Source organism: Conger conger, chromosome 2 (assembly GCF_963514075.1).
Source record: "Conger conger chromosome 2, fConCon1.1, whole genome shotgun sequence".
Taxonomy (NCBI): Eukaryota; Metazoa; Chordata; class Actinopteri; order Anguilliformes; family Congridae; genus Conger; species Conger conger.
The window spans coordinates 24,708,249-24,726,537 of record NC_083761.1 but is presented as its reverse complement, the minus strand read 5'-3'; the positions used below and the strand labels follow the sequence as shown (position 1 = coordinate 24,726,537).

The following is an 18,289-nucleotide window of genomic DNA, read 5'->3' as shown; positions in this document are numbered from 1 at the left end:
CCAAATTATGTAAATTATGCTTTTTTATACCCAAGTGGGTGCATTTCAACAGGAAGTAGTTATGTAGTGTCCCTTTTACTGCGAAGATTGACAGAGGATGCAGTTAGTGTACTCCATACATTAGCAAGATCAGATGTCGAGCAAAAAACAAACCAGAAATTATATTTCAAAAATGCTATTGGGACGCTAGGATAACTTCTTATCATCCTGTTTAAATGATGTCTGTTTAAATTATTTCTGCTATGCAGTATATATATGTGTATATATTTTTTGGAAAATATTCAACTGTAAAGGAAAAAAAAAATCAAAAGAACATAATGGGGAATTTGCAGATTTGATTACTCGTCTGCTACATATGATTTTAACTTGAAAAAGGAAGTGTAGTAAGAGAGTGAGCAGCAGCCAGTTAAGCTAGTTAAGCGAGTTAAGACCCAGGCAGCGAAGCGTGTGGATTTGCACCCAAACAAAATGCGCTAGCGAGTGTCGTTCCGTCGAGGAGCCGAGCAAAGAGAGGTTAGCTACGTCTCCATGCTAGTGTAAGAGAGGACAGGTAAGGCTACTGAAGCAGACAGATTAAGGAGGTTTACTCTGGCCGTACGAATCTCCTGTTCAATCCTCAATATCCGCATATACCTTTCAGTCATTTCGCATAATGTTAAAATACTGCGTGTTGCCAAAATGGGGAATGTTGTTAAATTATTTATGACTTCACAGAGAAACGCTGTTGTTAATTTAATTAATCAATCAATTATTAAGCATACTTGTGGTGGAAGTAGAACAAACGAACAGTGAGCTTTTAAGATAAAAAAAACCCATATTTGTCCATAACTAGCATTTTCGGTAAAATAATTAAATATATACACGGTACAAACATACATAAATAAGTACATAATTAACCAAAAGAGAGAGAGAGAGAGAAATAAAATAAACAAGTTAGTAAATTTAAGACTCAAAATGACATTAAGCACCTGTAATCGGAGGGAGGGAAAGGCAAGGATTTGGAAAATATTCTCTGTGGTCTGTAAAAAAAAAAGAACAGACACAAAGCCTTTAAAAACGGGTTCTGCAGCCAAAGAGACTGCCATTACATTTAGTCTACACTTCTTTTAACGCACAAAAAAGAAAAATGATGATGATAATAATAATAATAATAATAATAATAATAATAATAATAATAATAATAGTAATAATAAAATGAATAAATGATAGAATTAGCAAACCTCCTTAATTTAAAGACGTGGGTGATTTCCCCCCCAAAAAGCATGCATCAAAAGCAAACAGGCGCAGCCCCAGCTAATACACTCAACACAGGGAAGGGGGGTGATCAGGGAAGGAGGCAGGGGAGGCAAGTCAGGACCAGGGGGGCAAGTCAGGACCAAGGCACAGGCAAGTAAAACACACACAACAGCAGCATGTTAACAGCTTTCAGGACAGTAAACTTCATAACATATTTAAAAACACACACATCACAATGTCAAAATAACACGATGCTTTGGTGAATGGTGAAGGGGTGAGGGAGGGGTGTGTTGGAGGTCATTGTAGTAGGGGGGGGGGGGGGGGTGTTTGGACATGCGTGGTAACTTTGCTGTTAGCTTTTAACAAGGGGTAGTAACAAGCAGTCTATCGTTTGTAAACGCTGAATTAGATAGCACAGTCGCATACAGAAAAAAATGTGGCAGGCAATAAATAAGTAAGTTAATAAATGGATAAAAACGAGAGGAGTAAGCAGGACTTTTTATCTGGGAGATGTCATGGCTTGACACATGAGGCACTCCTCCGTCACCAGAGATAATTGCCGTCGACTCACCGCTGCCCTCTCCTGGCTGCTTATCCCTTTTCCGCTTCTTCTTCTTGCCCTGTTGGTTACCCGCCAAAAACAGAGAAATAGACAGGCACCTTAGTTATTATATTGCAGAAGACAAAGACACCGGAACAAAAAAGGAGTAGGGGAGGAAGCAGCACGTTTTTGGCCCAGAGGGTTTCCCATGGTTTAAGGCCGCCTCAAACCATAACAAGACTTCATTGCGCTACGCTTCTCCCTTGAAGTCTTCCGAAGGTCATACTGGTGTAATTCGGTCATGGCCTAAAACATAAACTTTACCAAAATGATAAAAAAAAGATTCAGGGGCTAGAATTACTTTAAAGTGCTCCAGCAAGCTTTTAAATGTAAATAAGGGGGTGTTTTTTTGTTTGTTTCAACATTGCTTTATTAATAAGAAGACCAAAAAGCATAACTACATGTAATTGAATGATGATATACATTAATAAACTTTACTCCATTAGTCCAAGCAAAACTGAGAGCAATATCAAAGTTTCAGGTGCCATGTACACCAAATAATAGTTCCATTTTGCAGAATTTATGAAGCTTCACAGGTCATAGTTAAAATTGCCTCGGAGGACAACAGACCTGGAGTTCTTATACTCACCAGATTATCTGACATGTTCAATACCGACACAGGAAGACTAGGGTCTGAAAACCACTTCCTGTGTAGTCCATTTCCAGAAAAGAGGATAAAAATCACCTCTTTCCTGGAAGACAGGCGCACTTCACTTGAATAGCGCTAAATATCCAGCCATTTCAATTGCTCATAAAAACAACGTACTGTGCAAGTCGTTCTTGGACTACAGATGCAAATGCTAATTTTCTTAACTGAGTTCAGAGGCTGCAAACCTCTGAACTATTTGGAGCTATTTGGATTCTCCAAAGATTCAGGAACTGTGTACAAACTCTTTCATTGGAGCAGACACTTTGTCCTGGTCTCCTTTATAAATGTACAGGCTCTGCCTCCTTTCAGCAGGGTGAAGAGGTGAGGCCCCTCTCCACCTGGCCACAGGGATCGTCAAATCACAATCCTCGAGGAACTGCTGGTTTTCCACCCTCCCTTTACCTGGGAGTCAGGAGTCAAGACAGTCTGGCAAATCAGTAGCGCTAATTGTTCAGCTAATTACCTGGGAGAAAAGAAAACCAGAGCCAAATTTGGATTTGAGGTCCAGGTTTGATGATTGCTGCCCCCAGGAGCTTGCAAACTCCAGTGGTTACCCGAGCTATTTGCAGTTTATAAAGCATCTGGTGTTAACTGAAGTTCATTCAAAACTACAAAATTATTACATTTTTGACAGTGCTTTTAAACTCTAAAATGTCCTCACACTGGACCTAATCACACTGAATGGACCAATTTTTCTGAGCCACACAACAGAAGATAGAAGATTTATGTTCATTCCTATTCATCCCTTCATGTGAACAAGCTCTGGAGTCAAAAAACACCCCACAGTCAAACATGGCAGCATCCGTGAACTGACTTCAAACGCCACAGAGCAGCGCCCAGAGGAAACGGAGTAAACGGAAGCCACCTCCAGTGCTTACACTTATATGTTGATGGTACAGACGAATAGGCCCCGTGCCCTACACCCGGGCAGGTTTAGGCCTCGCCCCCTTCCAGCAGGGTACAGATGACATTGCAAAGTAAGGAAACGTGTTTAAATCTTAGACGACTTGAAAACTTAAAAACTTACATAGTTGTCTCGCGCCGACCACCCGGGGTACAGCTGCATGTGCAGTTGTCGCTCTTTTCTGGCCAGCTCGTAGTATTTCGCCTGTTCTTCCCTGGATAGCGCGTGCCACTGTGGGGAGAGGGAGAGTAATTCAAGGGATTAGCACAGTGTCAAGGGCGAGACTCTATAAACAAAACAAAGGTTACATGAGCATCTACCTCAGACTGATTTCAAAAACACATTGCCAGCTGCTTCTTCACACACCACAGAGTACAAGACCTGTCTTTCAAGGCTTTGATGCAGCCTACGAACACCCAATCGACCAGCAGGGGTGGCTAGATCGCGAAGATCGTCGAACCTTATCCGACTGAACCATCACATTTACTAGGCGACACTATTGCCAGTTGCGCATCACTCTATGGCATGGTCCGGATTCAATCCGAGGCCATACCACATCTTTCAGAAAACAAATCGTATTTACGCTTGCAAAACTCCAGTGGTTGCATTTTATTAGTCCTGCATTGTTTGTAAACGCAGTTGCACAGATTAGAAAATCAAAATAGTCACATAATACTACAGTTTACTCATGGTTACTGCGTGGATGAAGAACAATACCACAAACAATAGTTTCCACCAGACCTGGGTCGAATAAAAAACTGTTTTGGATTCAAACAATTTTCTGTGCTTGATTAATCTTGCTTGGAGCAATTGAGCCAAACAAGAGGACCAGAATCATAACTACAATATGTTAGTCAACGTTTTTATCCAAACCGACTTAACAGTTGATTGGACTAAGCAGGGGACAATACCTCCTGGAGCAATGCAGGCATAAGGGCCTTGCTCAAGGGCTCAACAGGGGCTACAACAGGACTTGAACCACCAGAAGGAGGGAGTTGTACTTTATTTGAGAGCATTTCATAGGTTCCAATACATCAGGCAAGCTCAGTAGAGCTTAGATAAGCATTCAAATCCAATACAAGTACATGTTTTGACCCAGGTCTGGTTTCCGTAGCGTCAGCGAACTGGAGTTTGACGCGCCAAGTGTGACCCGCGTAACAAACCCAGACATTCGATGGTGACTGAAGCCTCCTTACCCTCCGTCCCAAGATCTGATTAATGGCGGCGCTCTCCTTCAGCGTGCACTCGGCCACCACTTTGGCCCTCATCTCCTTCATGTAGAGCATGAACGCGTTCAGCGGCTTCTTTATGTGAGGCTGCTTCTTCTTCTCGTCCTCCTTTTTCGAGTCCTGATGTTTCCTGCGGAATGGAGGATAGGGAGAGAGGGTTTACTCGGTGCGCATCGTTTTCTCATAAATGACATCACTCTACCAAACAGCCGACGGGGCGAGACGGTTTTGGAACGTCTTCAGAAGTAAGTTATATCCGTGTGAAGTGTCCAGTTTTAGAACGTCGGATCTCGGCGGCTGGCATTTCGAGAACTGAGCATGTCAAATCTTAAGCCCGGAGTTTTAGAACAATTAGTGATTTACCGTTACAGTTAACTCGGGTCGTCATGGAAACAGTTGTTTATTTGTTATTCTTTAGTGTGAACTGTCTAGTCCATACTCACGGACGTTTTGAGATACAAACACGGACGTTCGAGATTTCTCTAGTCTTGTCTCGTCTCGGGAGTTTGGTGGAGACTGAGCTTAAGAAGCATTTGCTTCTTAAACAACGCAGGTTACGACGCAACATAAATGCAGCATGTTTCAAATTGAGTGACAGTTAAGCTTCAACTTCGGCGATACGATTATCTGTCCCCTTAGAAAGATACTGTGACCAATGCTACCTTAAAAGTGCTAAGTGTGTGTGCGTAAGTATAAGTTAATGTTATTTTTTTCCCCACAAGTGCCATCACCTAAGAATTTGCTTCTTTACCAATACAGGTGATCTTGTGATATAAATTCAGCGTATTTGACGTTGTATTTGAACTTTTCAAGTTCAGAAATGCGCCTCAATGTCAATCAATGTCCACCTGTATTGAGTGAGTATTTAAATCTAAAAATAAATCACGGGAACATTTCTCTTTATTGAGAAAGTCTTCTAATTCACAGGAAGGTTATCTCCGTCCAGAGAGAGCAACGCGACATACAACAGTGAAGGACACATCATCGTGACATCATTGACAGGCTTTATAAAAGACCTTGGGTAACCGAGAAACAGACAAACCAACGTGCAATAAAAAAGAGTCAGGGTTTTTTCCTTACTGGACAACAAGCTAAAGGCCTATCCACACCAATAGCTATAATTCTAACCATAACTATAACAATAACGATGTGAGCATCCACACTGCTGAACGATAATATTCTGTAAATAGCCTCTCGGCTAGGTCGTCCGCCATTTAGCAAGTGACACCCTGTAAATTCTGATGGATTTTGATCGATGTTATAGTGTTTTATCGTTCATGCAGCTAGAAAAAAAAAAAAGCTATGAAAGTGGACCCAACGATATCGTTCGCCAGTGTTATTGTCCTTATAATTGTGATGTGGACTCCACCACCATTTGAGTTAAAACAACATATTTATAGCTATCTTTATAGGTGTGGATGGGCCTTAACAGTGCGCTAATGGCTACGAAGAGGGCGAAAGGGAGAGAGAGGGAGAAGGAAAGAGACTCACGAGCTGTTGAGAGAGCCGATGTCGCTGTGGGAAGACTCCTGCTTGACGTTGGGGGTGACGATGGCTGGGTGGGGGATGCCCGTGGTGTGCAAACTGTGATGGGGGGGCACCATGTGGGGGGGGAACCTGGAGGCGAGAAAACTGTGTAAATCGTCAGAATGGACACAGGTGAAATGAGAGATGAACACACACATACACACACAATATCAGCAACATTAACAGGAACACGCATAAACCAGAGACATGCTAATGCAATTCACACAAACTCATGCAATGCACTCAACTCACATTGTGTGATTTTTGAGGGAAATATGACCATTTACTTTCGAAATGGAATAAACAGTGTTGCTGTGACATGTCTTTGCCTAATGAACGAACACCATTGTCGAAATTGTCATCATTGGCTAACAAAGTTTTAAGGTGACTCTTCAAGTCTCTTTAAGTTTTAAGGTGATTTGGTACTCAATGTAGCAAGCTGGTTAGCACCACATATCAATGGAAGAAATAGCTAGCTAGCTACCTTGGCTAACATCATTTTCATAGCATTTTATAGAAAACAAGTCAGCATAAGATTTTTCACTGATAAACCATACTCCCATTGCTTATCTAAAATTTGCTATTTGGGAACATTTGCTGGCTAAAAATTTAACCGTTATCTTAAAACAAAATTTACGAAATTTGTGTTGGTATGATTTACATGAGTGTAACCCTCCCGACTCCTGGAGATCTACCATTTTTTAAGTTCTCATTCCAAAACCAAACCAAGCAAATCTCATTCAATAGAGATCTCACCGAGCTTCTACAGTAATTTGCAGAATCGGGAATGCCAAATTAGTGTCTAGCCCTGATAATTCAACCCGCCAATGTTGTGGGCATGGGTGAAAGGGGCTTAAACGCGCTCTAAAGGGAACATATCTGCAAACGCGCACACACAGACACACACACACATGCAGACGCGCTTATCCATGCTCACTGACACCAACGCTCACAACACACTCACTGACACATACTCAAAACTCAATGAGTGACATGATTAGATAACACAGCTGAGAGGTGATGGGCTGGACTGGTGCTGGAACCCTTATCCCTGACCCCCAAGCTAGTAAGGCTAACACAATGGTCCTCAATCCCGGTCCTGGACAGCCGCAGGGTGCGCTGTTTTTTGTTTTCACCTTCATATCAGCAACCAATGCAGACCCAAGAAACCAGGGGAGGGGAGTTAACTGTGCAATTAACTGCTTTAAGTGATCAATTAAGTGCTGAGCAACATCATAAACCAGCACAACCTGCAGCTCACCAGGACCAGGAGTGAGAACCACTGTGCCAAGACAATATGCACACAATCAACAGTACGAACATGTCAATCTTGCAATGTCAGAATCAAAGACACATTGCTTCATAATGTCCTCTTTACAGTACTACACACATTTTGTTTTCTAAGTGTGGACGCTCTGCGAAGGTGAGATTTTGACTGTATGATAACCTTGACTAAATATATAGCAATATCGTCTTACGGTATCGAGATATTCTAGCAAATGTAGTAGTAAGATCACTGAAATAAAAAAAAGGAAAAAAAAGAAAAGAAAGAATGCTCCTTGTTTTACCATGGGGGAAATATGAAAATGCTACTTATTTATTATTACTCGCAAAATAAATAAATAAATGAATAAATAAAATTGGATGTCGTCGGAACGAATGGATAGAAAGTTCAACGGTTTCAGAGCTGAGGAAAGGCAACGGACTGTAAAAACCGGACGCCGGACCCTGTGCAATGGCCATTTTATATACTGCAGCTGTAAATATTCTAGGTGAAGACATACGAGTATAGCCGTTGCTGTTGATACAGGTGCAGATAAGGACATAGCTGTAGACTGACTGGGAACAGTTTTGGATGTAGACAGCAATGGTTGTAGCTGCGCAGGTGGAGGGCAGTTAGGGGTGTAGACGGTGGTGTAAAAATATGTTACGTGCATATGGGTACGGGTATATACACTCAGTGAGCACTTTATTAGGTAGACCTTTATACCAGCTTGTTAATGCAAATATTTAATCAGCCAATCATGTGGCAGCAACTAAATGCATAAAAGCATGCAGACATGGTCAAGAGATTCAGTTGTTATTCAGACCAAATGTCAGAATGGGGAGGAAATGTGATCTAAGTGACTTTGACCATGGAATATTGTTAGTGCCAGATTGGTTTGAATATCTCAGAAACTGCTGATCTCCAGGGATTTTCACGCAGAGAATGGTGCGAAAAACCTAAAAAAATCCAGTGAGCAGCAGTTCTGCGGGCAAAAACGCCTTGTTAATGAGAGGTCAGAGCTGAGAGGGCCAGACAGGAAGGTGACAGTAGCGCAAATAATCACACACTACAACAGTGGTATGCAGAAAAGCATCTCTGAAGACACAACATGTCAAACCTTTAAGTGGATAGGCTTCAGCAGCAGAATACCAATAAGTAAAAAAAAATAAGTCTAATAAATATCGAATAAAGTGCTCAGTGAGTGTAGATGGATAAGTGAGCATGTAGACTACAATGTAAATGTGTGTGGTGAGAGTATCTGTGTATATAGGCCTGGGTTTGCAGTAGACTTAGATGCTATTCCACAGTACACTACATTGAGTGTGTGTGAGAGAGTAGCCACTTTACATGTAGCTTCAATAGTTAGCCGACTAGCTAAGCACTGTTTTGCGATGAATTCTGGTTTCAGAACTTTAGCCGCACAGAGATTCTCAGTCCAGTCAGATCTTTAAATATTTTCACGCAAGTATCAGTACAGCGATCATAATTATCCCCTTTGCTAGCATCGTCATGATAATCGTTAGCATCCCACTTTCTAAATACAGCCATTAGCCGCATCGCTGTTGTGAACCACTGTGCGTGTGTGTGTGCGCGCGTGTGTGTGTGTTTTCTTGTGCATGGAAATGAGTGTGCGCATCAGAGAGTGTGCGAGTGTGAACGCGTATTTGTGCGTGCGAGCGTGAATGTGTCACCGACAGTACACAAATCAGTGCGGAAGATTGGCTGATGATAGGAAAAAAAAAAAAAAAAAGGAAAAAAAGGCAGCTCATTACCCGGCCAGTGTCTGGCTGCATGGCTCCGAGCCAGAATATAACGATGAGCCTAAACTTGCGAGGAACAACTATTTTGTGTTGGGAGGCTGTCTCTGGGGATCCCGCTTTCCTAGCCCCGCGCCCCGCCCGCACCTCTCGTCTCCTCTCTTCATCACTGTCATGTTCCCGCGCGACACCATACCCACCCCCCCCCCCCCCCCCTCCCCCGTCCTCCCTCCCTCCCTCCCTCCCTCGCGCGGGAGCGAGCGGCCTCTTCCTTCCCCCGGTGCGGGGCCCTTTGAGCTGCCTCGTATCCGCCATCATTATCCCTCTCTCCCCCTGCACTTGTTACGTTTCGTCTTTTTTCCCGGATCCAATTTTTTTCTTCTCTCTCCCTCTCTCTCTCTCTCTCTCTCTCTCTCTCTCTCTCTCTCTCTCTCTCTTTCCTCCCCCCCCCCCCCCCCCCCCGCCCCCGCCCCACCTCCCCATAGCGTGGCCCAGGTTATGGTTTAAACATGACGCTCCTCTCTTTGAAGCCGGGGCCGGGGCTGGCGGAATCGGGCCCTCATCAGCAAGCCCGGCACCTCGGACCAATTTAGCCCGGGCGAAAGGGCCCCGCAGGCTGTACCCTCGCCTCCGTCTAAAGGGGGCGACCGCGGCCAACTTATCCCGTCCGCGAAGCCTCGGCGAGGGCCGTTTAATTGCGCCGCTGTTTAACGGGTAATGACCCGTCCGCTCTTTTTCCCCACAAGCCCCCGGAACCGTCAAAGGCCGGGCCCCGCGCCGGGAGCTAGCGGCTGACGCTTCCCCTTTGGCGATGCCCCGACGGTCTGTTAAAAAGATAACGCGTTTAATTTGTCCTACCTTCCTCTGAATGTCCTGTGTTTTTTCTATTTTTTGTATTATAAGAACAGGATACCTGTTAAAGAGAGGGGGGGCGGCTGTCAAGGGAGTGGTGGGTTAGAGGTAGCGGCGGCGTTCGCAATGCTAACGTGCTAATGTCGCCCCAGTCCCCCTGTCTCCCAGCTATGTTCCCGCTGAAATACAAGGTCCGGAATAAAAAATGGTGGGGGCATCCTTGTTTCGGTCTGTGGTCTTTAAAGGCCCACACACGTTTCATCCTGGAGCTTTTGATTTGTGTTCCACACTGATCCAAGTATTAGTGTTGGATCAGACGCCTATTTTTCCAAGCAGTTTGCAAAAACGATTTCCCACGTGACATGACGTATGTTTTTGGATGATGTTGCTAAATATAATCCTCTGAGTTTGAGTCCGAGCCAAAAGCCTTTGGACACCCTTTTAGAACTCTTGATCTTCTAAATATTTAAACGCTATTTTTCTCCTCCATCCCTCTCCCTCACTATTGTATTCTCTCCACTTTCGCCACTGTCCATGTTAACACAGAGAGCTGACCGCAGGAGGGGCAGGGGTTAGGCTCTTTGTGAACGTTTTGTGGGTGTTTTAGAGCCTAAAACCAGGAAGTGAATGCTGAGACGTGTGGACCTTTAAAGTCTCGTGCCCAGAGAATTTTCCCTCTCTCTAAACGTGCGTTTCCAACGTGGACGTGAGTCAAGCGAGCATGCGGACCGGGGAACCCACCCCCCTTTTTGTCGTTTTAACATAAACATGCTAAACTGCGCTCTCGCCAGACACGTGGAACCTCTACCTATTAATCTGCGCTAATTCAATTAGGGGATTATCAAAATGCATTAGCCGTCCCCGGCCCATCACGAAGCTCCCAGACCCTCCGCCAATTCAATTAGCCGCACTGGAAATAAGATGATCACAATATAAACCCCTCATTAAGGCCAATTAGCCGTCACTTAAACACAGGTCCGCCGGCTGCCCGGTAAACACAACGCCAGATACCCGAAATTACCCAGGGCGAAACCACGGCAGGCGAGCATCGTACGTATTTGTCCGTACGCATCTCGTGCGGCAGCTCGAATAACCGGTGATGCAGTGCCGCAGTGTTATTTTAAAAATGTTGGCCGTCCCACCGCAAGAACAGACAGACCTCCATTTCAGGAACTTCTTGACGTTTCTCGGTGTCAGAGGAGCAGTAGACGGTCGGGGGGGCGGAGGGGAATCCGGCTCCGCAGAGCCGGTTTCTACATTTACAGCGCAGTTACACGCCGGCGTTCCACCGTCTGGAGACTAGCCCGACGCATATTTCACCCTGCTCTCACGGCTATAAACCATGTGTGTTTTCTGACATTCAAAAATGGTAATACCATCATTATTAGAATGGAATGGGCCTAGCACTTCAGGGCTCATAGTTGTTGTAGTTGTGGAGGGGGGGGGTTGGGTATGCAACAGGAGGAGTTGAAAACAATGTTTTTTTCCGCCTCCGTCTCTGTTATTTCATTTTAAAGACACTAGCACAAACCTCGGGGTGTTAGTCGTCTACGGTTAACCCTTAGCCGCCTCGCCGCTGCTGATTTCACTCGCCTTTCCCCGGAGAAAAAAAAAAACACAAATACAGGCCCCAGCCATATGCTCTCCCCGCAGTCTTGGCCCTCGGAGAAATGCATCTCGAGCCTCTTAACTAGCCACGCCGAGATCTCCCCGCATTCAAGACCCCCCCCCCACCTCCCCACCACCGCCCTCCTGCTAACCCCCTCCCCCCGCAGCATCCGGCGAGGGTAAACGTGCATCGGGGGCCTTGGTACCAGAAACGCTGGTAATAATTAATATTTTAATATCTACGCGGGGCCACTGTGGGGATTGCCTTTATTAATGGGGAGAGCAAAGAGAGCTCTTCCTTCGGGGAAAAGTTCTGGAGGATCGGAGCAGATGGAGTATCCTCGCTTCTGGGCCCCCTGGTGTTTCAAAAGGGTGTGCGCACCCCCCCCCCCCCCCCCCCCACCCCCTAACCCCACACCAGCACCAACACCACCCACCCCCACCACCTCAACATAACCCCCCCTTCCCAGAACTCAACTCACCTTGACATGGAGGCGTTGACGGTAAGTGCGGTGGGGTAGGGGTGCCTGAATCCGCCCGTTGTGATTGGATACACTGGCTGACCTTGCCTGCGAAGAAGAAAGGGAAAGGTAAAAGCTCTCCCTGTGCGACCGGCTTTATTCTCATTTGATCAGAACAAAAAATCTTGGGGATTGCCGAGCGGGGATCAAAGGGAGCAAACTCCGAACAATTTGAATGCCGCAAATCTGATAGGAATGGCTAATTAAATTTTATAACCCTCTCCTATGTCAATGGAAACCCTTTTTCCCCCGAGCTGGGGCTAGGTGTTTTGTTGTGATAATTAAAGACGAAGCTACGGACGCTTTAATGGAGCCATCACGCTAATTGAGCTCTACACATCCAAAGGAAAACAATAATGAATGTAAATTTATACCAAAATAAAGCGCAGCGAATCAAAGAGCGGCGGACCGGCTCCCGGCCTCTCTCGGTATTTAGATCGCGGTGAGAAAACATTAAATTAACAGAGCTTAATTTGTAGCCTTTTGTCATATTAACAAGTGTTGACATGGGTTACCAGGGGAAGGGTCCCCGTGTGGAATTGTGGGTAAAATACTGGCAATCACAGTTCATTACTTTAATTGGACAATACAGCAACATGCAAAATAGCATTCTCGGCACAAAGAAGCAACTTGGGGCTGATGGGGGGGGGGGGAGGGGGGGGGAAATAAGGCAGTGTGTGCATTTTATTTATTTATTTATTTATGTTTCACAGGCGGTGAAAGTGCCGGTGTATACCAGCGGAATGCATAAGGTGGGGAAGTTACTCTGGAGGGGAGGCGGTAAGCTAATATTAGCTTAAAAGAAAGGGTTGATAACATGCCTCTTAACCTAATGGGGGAGGCAAATACCCCTTCCTCCCATTCAAACCTACTGCCTCACTGAAGAGAAACAAAACAGTAAGCAACAAAATATGAAAATGTCATAAATATTCAGGCACATCTGATAACATAAGGGCTCCTGGTAAAGCAGCAAGGTAAAATCTTATAGTAGAAAAAAAGTGGTGTTTGCTTACTGTGGTACTAACCATCCTAACGGATGGGGGATTTGGCCTACTGTTCCAGGAGACAAAGGGTAATATGGTGATATGTCAGGGGGGTGTGGAGGCCTCGGAATTCCTGTGAAAAGAAAGAGAAATAAAGAAGAGAGTGAGAGAAAGAATGGGCGAAAGGGGGAAAACAGAGAGAGAGAACAAGTGTTCAAACGTTTATCCCCTCAGTCTGACGACCCTATCCCCCCGCGAAGACTACAGTAAGGCTAAACTCGTCCGTTGTGAGTTGCACAATTGAACAAAGTCAAACATCACAGGGAACCAGCGCGCGCGTTGTACGGCGCTAAACCGCTACGTTTTGATCAAAGCCCTTTGAGGTGCCGTAATGAGAGGATGAAAACACTGCTCTGTCATCCACATCGTCGTGCCGACCGAATCAGAGACCTAGCGCGCGCGATAATCAAAGATTTAAAGCAAAACAGCAGTACAGTGCTCTCTCTAAACCAGTCCCCAGATCTTGGCTTTAAAGCAGTCAGATAGCAAATTAACTACACCTTTCATATGCGTCTGCCCAGTATTAGAGTAAAATATAAACACATAGAAACACACACACAAAAATAAACAACACACCACTTTGCAAAGAGGTTTGTCACCACAGACGTCCTTGTATCATGTCGTTATCTCACTGTGGTGACTACAGCCACATGAAAAGCAAGACTTTACAGAGACTTCAACTCCACCATCATCTCAATGAAAAAAATAGAAAAGAAAAGGGAGGGGTGCCTGAATTTACGGTAATCTAAACACAAACATGTATGGGTCATAGACCGTAGAAAAAGTGCCTGTTTTGTCACACACTATCCATGGGCTTGTGAAAAGCATTTTGAAACCGAGAATCAAGCTTACAGACGGCGTTACATTGCACAATTTGGAGCCAGAGTCGGGAGTGCGGCTCCTCCACTAAGTGTGTGAGAGAGAGTGACATAATCTGTCCCTGATTCGACCACAAAGTATTGCTGTATTGTCCTACTAACACAATAACTTAAAGAGAATAGGCCAATGGGGAGACATTTGATGTACATTTGAAGAAAAAAACACTGATTGCGAATACACAAAAAAAAGAAGAAAAAAAGATTGCTTTTGTATTTTGACAGCAATTGTATCATTGACTACACTGAAAACAGGTCAGAATGACCTATACTGGAGCCAAACGTAGAGGCGCTAGTGAGCACCGCCTCTCAGCATGACCAGGAAGTACCAGGAAATTAGCTTGAAAACAAACCTGGTATTGGCCGCTTGGTAAGGAGCAGAGGCAGCCGTTTCTCAATGTGAAAAAAGAAAAGAAGAGTACTCTGAAATGTACGGTAATCCCAACACAAACGTGTGAGGAGCGGGGACTCTGAAATGTACGGTAATCCCAACACAAACGTGTGAGGAATGGGGACTCTGAAATGTACGGTAATCCCAACACAAACGTGTGAGGAGCGGGGACTCTGAAATGTACGGTAATCCCAACACAAACGTGTGAGGAGCGGGGACTCTGGGGGTAACAGCTGAACCAGCGATTCGGCCCCCGCTCCCTGACAGCTGTCCGCTGTGGCCACCCGCTTCCTGTTCGCATTAAGCTCGTTCCTGCTTTTTCATTTAGAAATTATTGCCCTTGTGTTATTCATTCACACTGGAGCTCAGCTGAGCCCACGTGCAAAAACAAGCAGCCTGCTGTCTGGCTCCCTATATAAATACTCCAAGAAGTACTTTTTTTAACGTGCAATAACACTGAAGGAATCATAAGCGCACACAGAAATTCAGTCTGAAATTCGAAAATATAAAAACGTGATTGTCAACAAAATCAGACGCACCAACCGAGAGATTACAAACTAAAAAAATATATACAATAAAATACAAATTTTGATTTTCATCCTAGAGGGGGAAATGCTACATATACTAACATCGCTAAATCTCTTCCAGAGACCTTTCCACATCTCGGTGTAAAATATATTGTCGTAAAAGGAAAAAGATCGAGTTACCAGTGGTGTAAAGCATGCGCAGGGCCACTGTGGAAGCGCTTAGCGTCTGCTGCCCGGACAGCTCTTAAAACTGGCTGAGGCGCTTCAGTAGGGTACGCCAGGAGCACGGTGTGACATTTATGCGCCTCAGTGCATACTTCCAGTCTGCTCGCTTCCCCAGCTGTGCTCAAGACAGCAGGACGAAACTACACTACTGTAGGCCCTGGACTAAATGCTGTCCTACTGTAGGCCCTGGACTAAATGCAATTCTACTGAAGGCTCTGTACTACATGCTGTCCTGCTGAAGGCTCTGTACTACATGCTGTCCTGCTGAAGGCTCTGTACTACATGCTGTCCTGCAGAAGGCTCTGAACTATATGCTGTCCTGCTGAAGGCTCTGTACTACATGCTGTCCTGCTGAAGGTTCTGTACTACATGCTGTCTTGCAGAAGGCTCTGTACTACATGCTGTCCTGCTGAAGGCTCTGTACTACATGCTGTCCTGCAGAAGGCTCTGTACTACATGCTGTCCTGCAGAAGGCTCTGTACTACATGCTGTCCTGCTGAAGGCTCTGTACTACATGCTGTCCTGCAGAAGGCTCTGTACTACATGCTGTCCTGCAGAAGGCTCTGTACTACATGCTGTCCTGCAGAAGGCTCTGTACTACATGCTGTCCTGCAGAAGGCTCTGTACTACATGCTGTCCTGCTGAAGGCTCTGTACTACATGCTGTCCTGCAGAAGGCTCTGTACTACATGCTGCCCTGCAGAAGGCTCTGTACTACATGCTGTCCTGCAGAAGGCTCTGTACTACATGCTGTCCTGCAGAAGGCTCTGTACTACATGCTGTCCTGCAGAAGGCTCTGTACTACACGCTGTCCTGCAGAAGGCTCTGTACTACATGCTGTCGTACTGAAGGCTCTGTACTACATGCTGTCCTGCTGAAGGCGCTGTACTACATGCTGGCCTGCTGAAGGTTCTGTACTACATGCTGTCCTGCTGAAGGCTCTGTACTACATGCTGGCCTGCTGAAGGTTCTGTACTACATGCTGTCGTACTGAAGGCTCTGTACTACATGCTGTCCTGCTGAAGGCTCTGTACACTCTCCTACTGTATTGAACACACCCCACTACTACTACTTTACGTATTATCTACTACTACTACGACTGTATACTAATATATACTTTCACACAATACTACTACTGTAACTCAAGAGTCTGCAACTATTGTCCCACCAGTCTATTACTATTGTTCCCCTACACAAGCTTCTAACAAAAATAATTAAATTCTGATAAACATCTGAAAAACCTCAGCTGTTATAAAAAGCAATGAATGAATGCATTCAGCTTTGTCTGGCACAGGCTAGACAACATTCAGAAAGCCGGAGGAATGCGGTGGGAACATTCAATCCACGCCCTGCTCGTGTTCTCCAACAGCGCAAGCACACGACAGCTTTAATATGGCTCATGGATTAATTAAACGCTAAGCTCAATTAAGCAACGCCATTAAGCGCTGCATTTAACAGGATGCGAGCCATTACCGCACCTGTGACGAGGACGCTGTAATTGAAGACAGCATTAGAGTCAGACAAGGCAAGAATCAGAGCGCTCGCATCCTTCCGAAAGAGGTCATGGATGAGCCACGAAGGAAAGCATGAAAAACAGCAGGTTTAAACTGCCATCGGGACAAGTTCTGGGTAATAACTACAGATAGGATCTCCCTCTTTCGCACACCTGCACATACATTAAGGAGTCACTCCAGTAACTCCAGTGAATTAAAGAGTCACTCCAGTAACTCCAGTGAACTAAGGAGTCACTCCAGTAACTCCAGTGAACTAAGGAGTCACTCCAGTAACTCCAGTGAACTAAGGAGTCACTCCAGTAACTCCAGTGAACTAAGGAGTCACTCCAGTAACTCCAGTGAACTAAGGAGTCACTCCAGTAACTCCAGTGAACTAAGGAGTCACTCCAGTAACTCCAGTGAACTAAGGAGTCACTCCAGTAACTCCAGTGAACTAAGGAGTCACTCCAGTAACTCCAGTGAACTAAGGAGTCACTCCAGTAACTCCAGTGAATTAAGGAGTCACTCCAGTAAGTCCAGTGAACTAAGGAGTCACTCCAGTAATTCCAGTGAACTAAGGAGTCACTCTAGTAACTCCAGAGAATGAAGGAGTCACTCCAATTAATTAACGAGTCACCTCAGTTTAAGTGACATGATTGAGGCGTTGTAGGTTTGTGATGTATGTGAGCTAGGAAGAACGCACAGTGTCGGGAAGGAGGCACCACTCTTACCCGTTTTGGGGTCCACGTCAGTCTGTAGGTGGGGTGGGGGGTTCCCGGGAGTGAAATGCTCATTGCTGTAGGTGATCAGGGGGGTGAGAGGGTGCACATGGTGAGGGTGCTGAACCACAGGGACTTTATTGGACTGCAAGAGAGATAGAAAGAGAGAGAAGGGAGGGAGGGAGACCAAATCATGTTAATCTTTGACAGGAAAGAGAACCAAACATGGGCAATGAGAAATATAGAGTTTACACTTCACCAACTGCAGCGAGGAGGCGGAAGACCACCTCAAAGCGCAGTATTGTTTTGTGGTTTGCTTAACCCTGTGGTAAAAGTCAACTTCATCCTCTGCTCTGGCAGGCGGTCACGACTAGCAACTGGCGCGTTAGCACAGCGCGGGAAATCCACACGGCGGTCTGCCTCCCCGACACTGAAGCCATTTCCTCCATCCCCTAAACCCCCCCCCCCCTTCCCCCAGGGGTTCCTAGAGTCTCTGCTCCGACCCCCCTAAGCCTGCCAGCCCTGCGTGTGTTTGGGCAGGGATTTGGCACCGTAAAGGAAAAAAAAAAAAAGAAAAAGAATCATCTCCCCATTTTGCCAAATTGGCTTTAGTGATGTAATCGGCTCTTTGTGGCAAAAGCCCTTTTTCAATTACATTAAGATTACAGTTTAACAGAGAGGGGAAGTCTGAGGGGGAATTTGGCAGGGGGAGGGGGGGAGCTGGCGTTAAACGGCTGTGGGGAGAGAGTGAATTCCCAGCGCGCCCGAAGGGAACCAGATTAGGTGGCGGTGGCGCAGATTAGACAGGCTGGGGGAAGGTGATGGATGGATTAGACTCCGCTCTCATTTGCCCCACTGTCTTACAG

At 45.4% G+C, this 18,289-nt stretch overlaps 1 protein-coding gene across 18 annotated transcripts in view; it reads right to left on the bottom strand.

The window, feature by feature from the left end:
• Positions 1-18,289, bottom strand: part of tcf7l2 (transcription factor 7 like 2) — a 110,393-nt gene that overhangs the window by 7,531 nt on the left and 84,573 nt on the right. For 4 of the 18 annotated variants that reach the window (XM_061223847.1, XM_061223856.1, XM_061223881.1 and 1 more), the window contains 7 exons: positions 17,436-17,568; positions 13,165-13,267; positions 12,113-12,199; positions 6,111-6,251; positions 4,587-4,749; positions 3,514-3,621; positions 1,808-1,856 (listed from right to left, as the gene is read on the bottom strand). In XM_061223847.1, the coding sequence (XP_061079831.1) occupies positions 1,808-1,856; positions 3,514-3,621; positions 4,587-4,749; positions 6,111-6,251; positions 12,113-12,199; positions 13,165-13,267; positions 17,436-17,568 (784 nt within the window). Of the gene's footprint in view, positions 1-968; positions 1,020-1,807; positions 1,872-3,513; positions 3,622-4,586; positions 4,750-6,110; positions 6,252-12,112; positions 12,200-13,164; positions 13,268-17,435; positions 17,569-18,289 lie in introns of all 18 variants that reach the window. The other 14 variants (XM_061223891.1, XM_061223900.1, XM_061223920.1 and 11 more) reach the window with 6 other exon arrangements.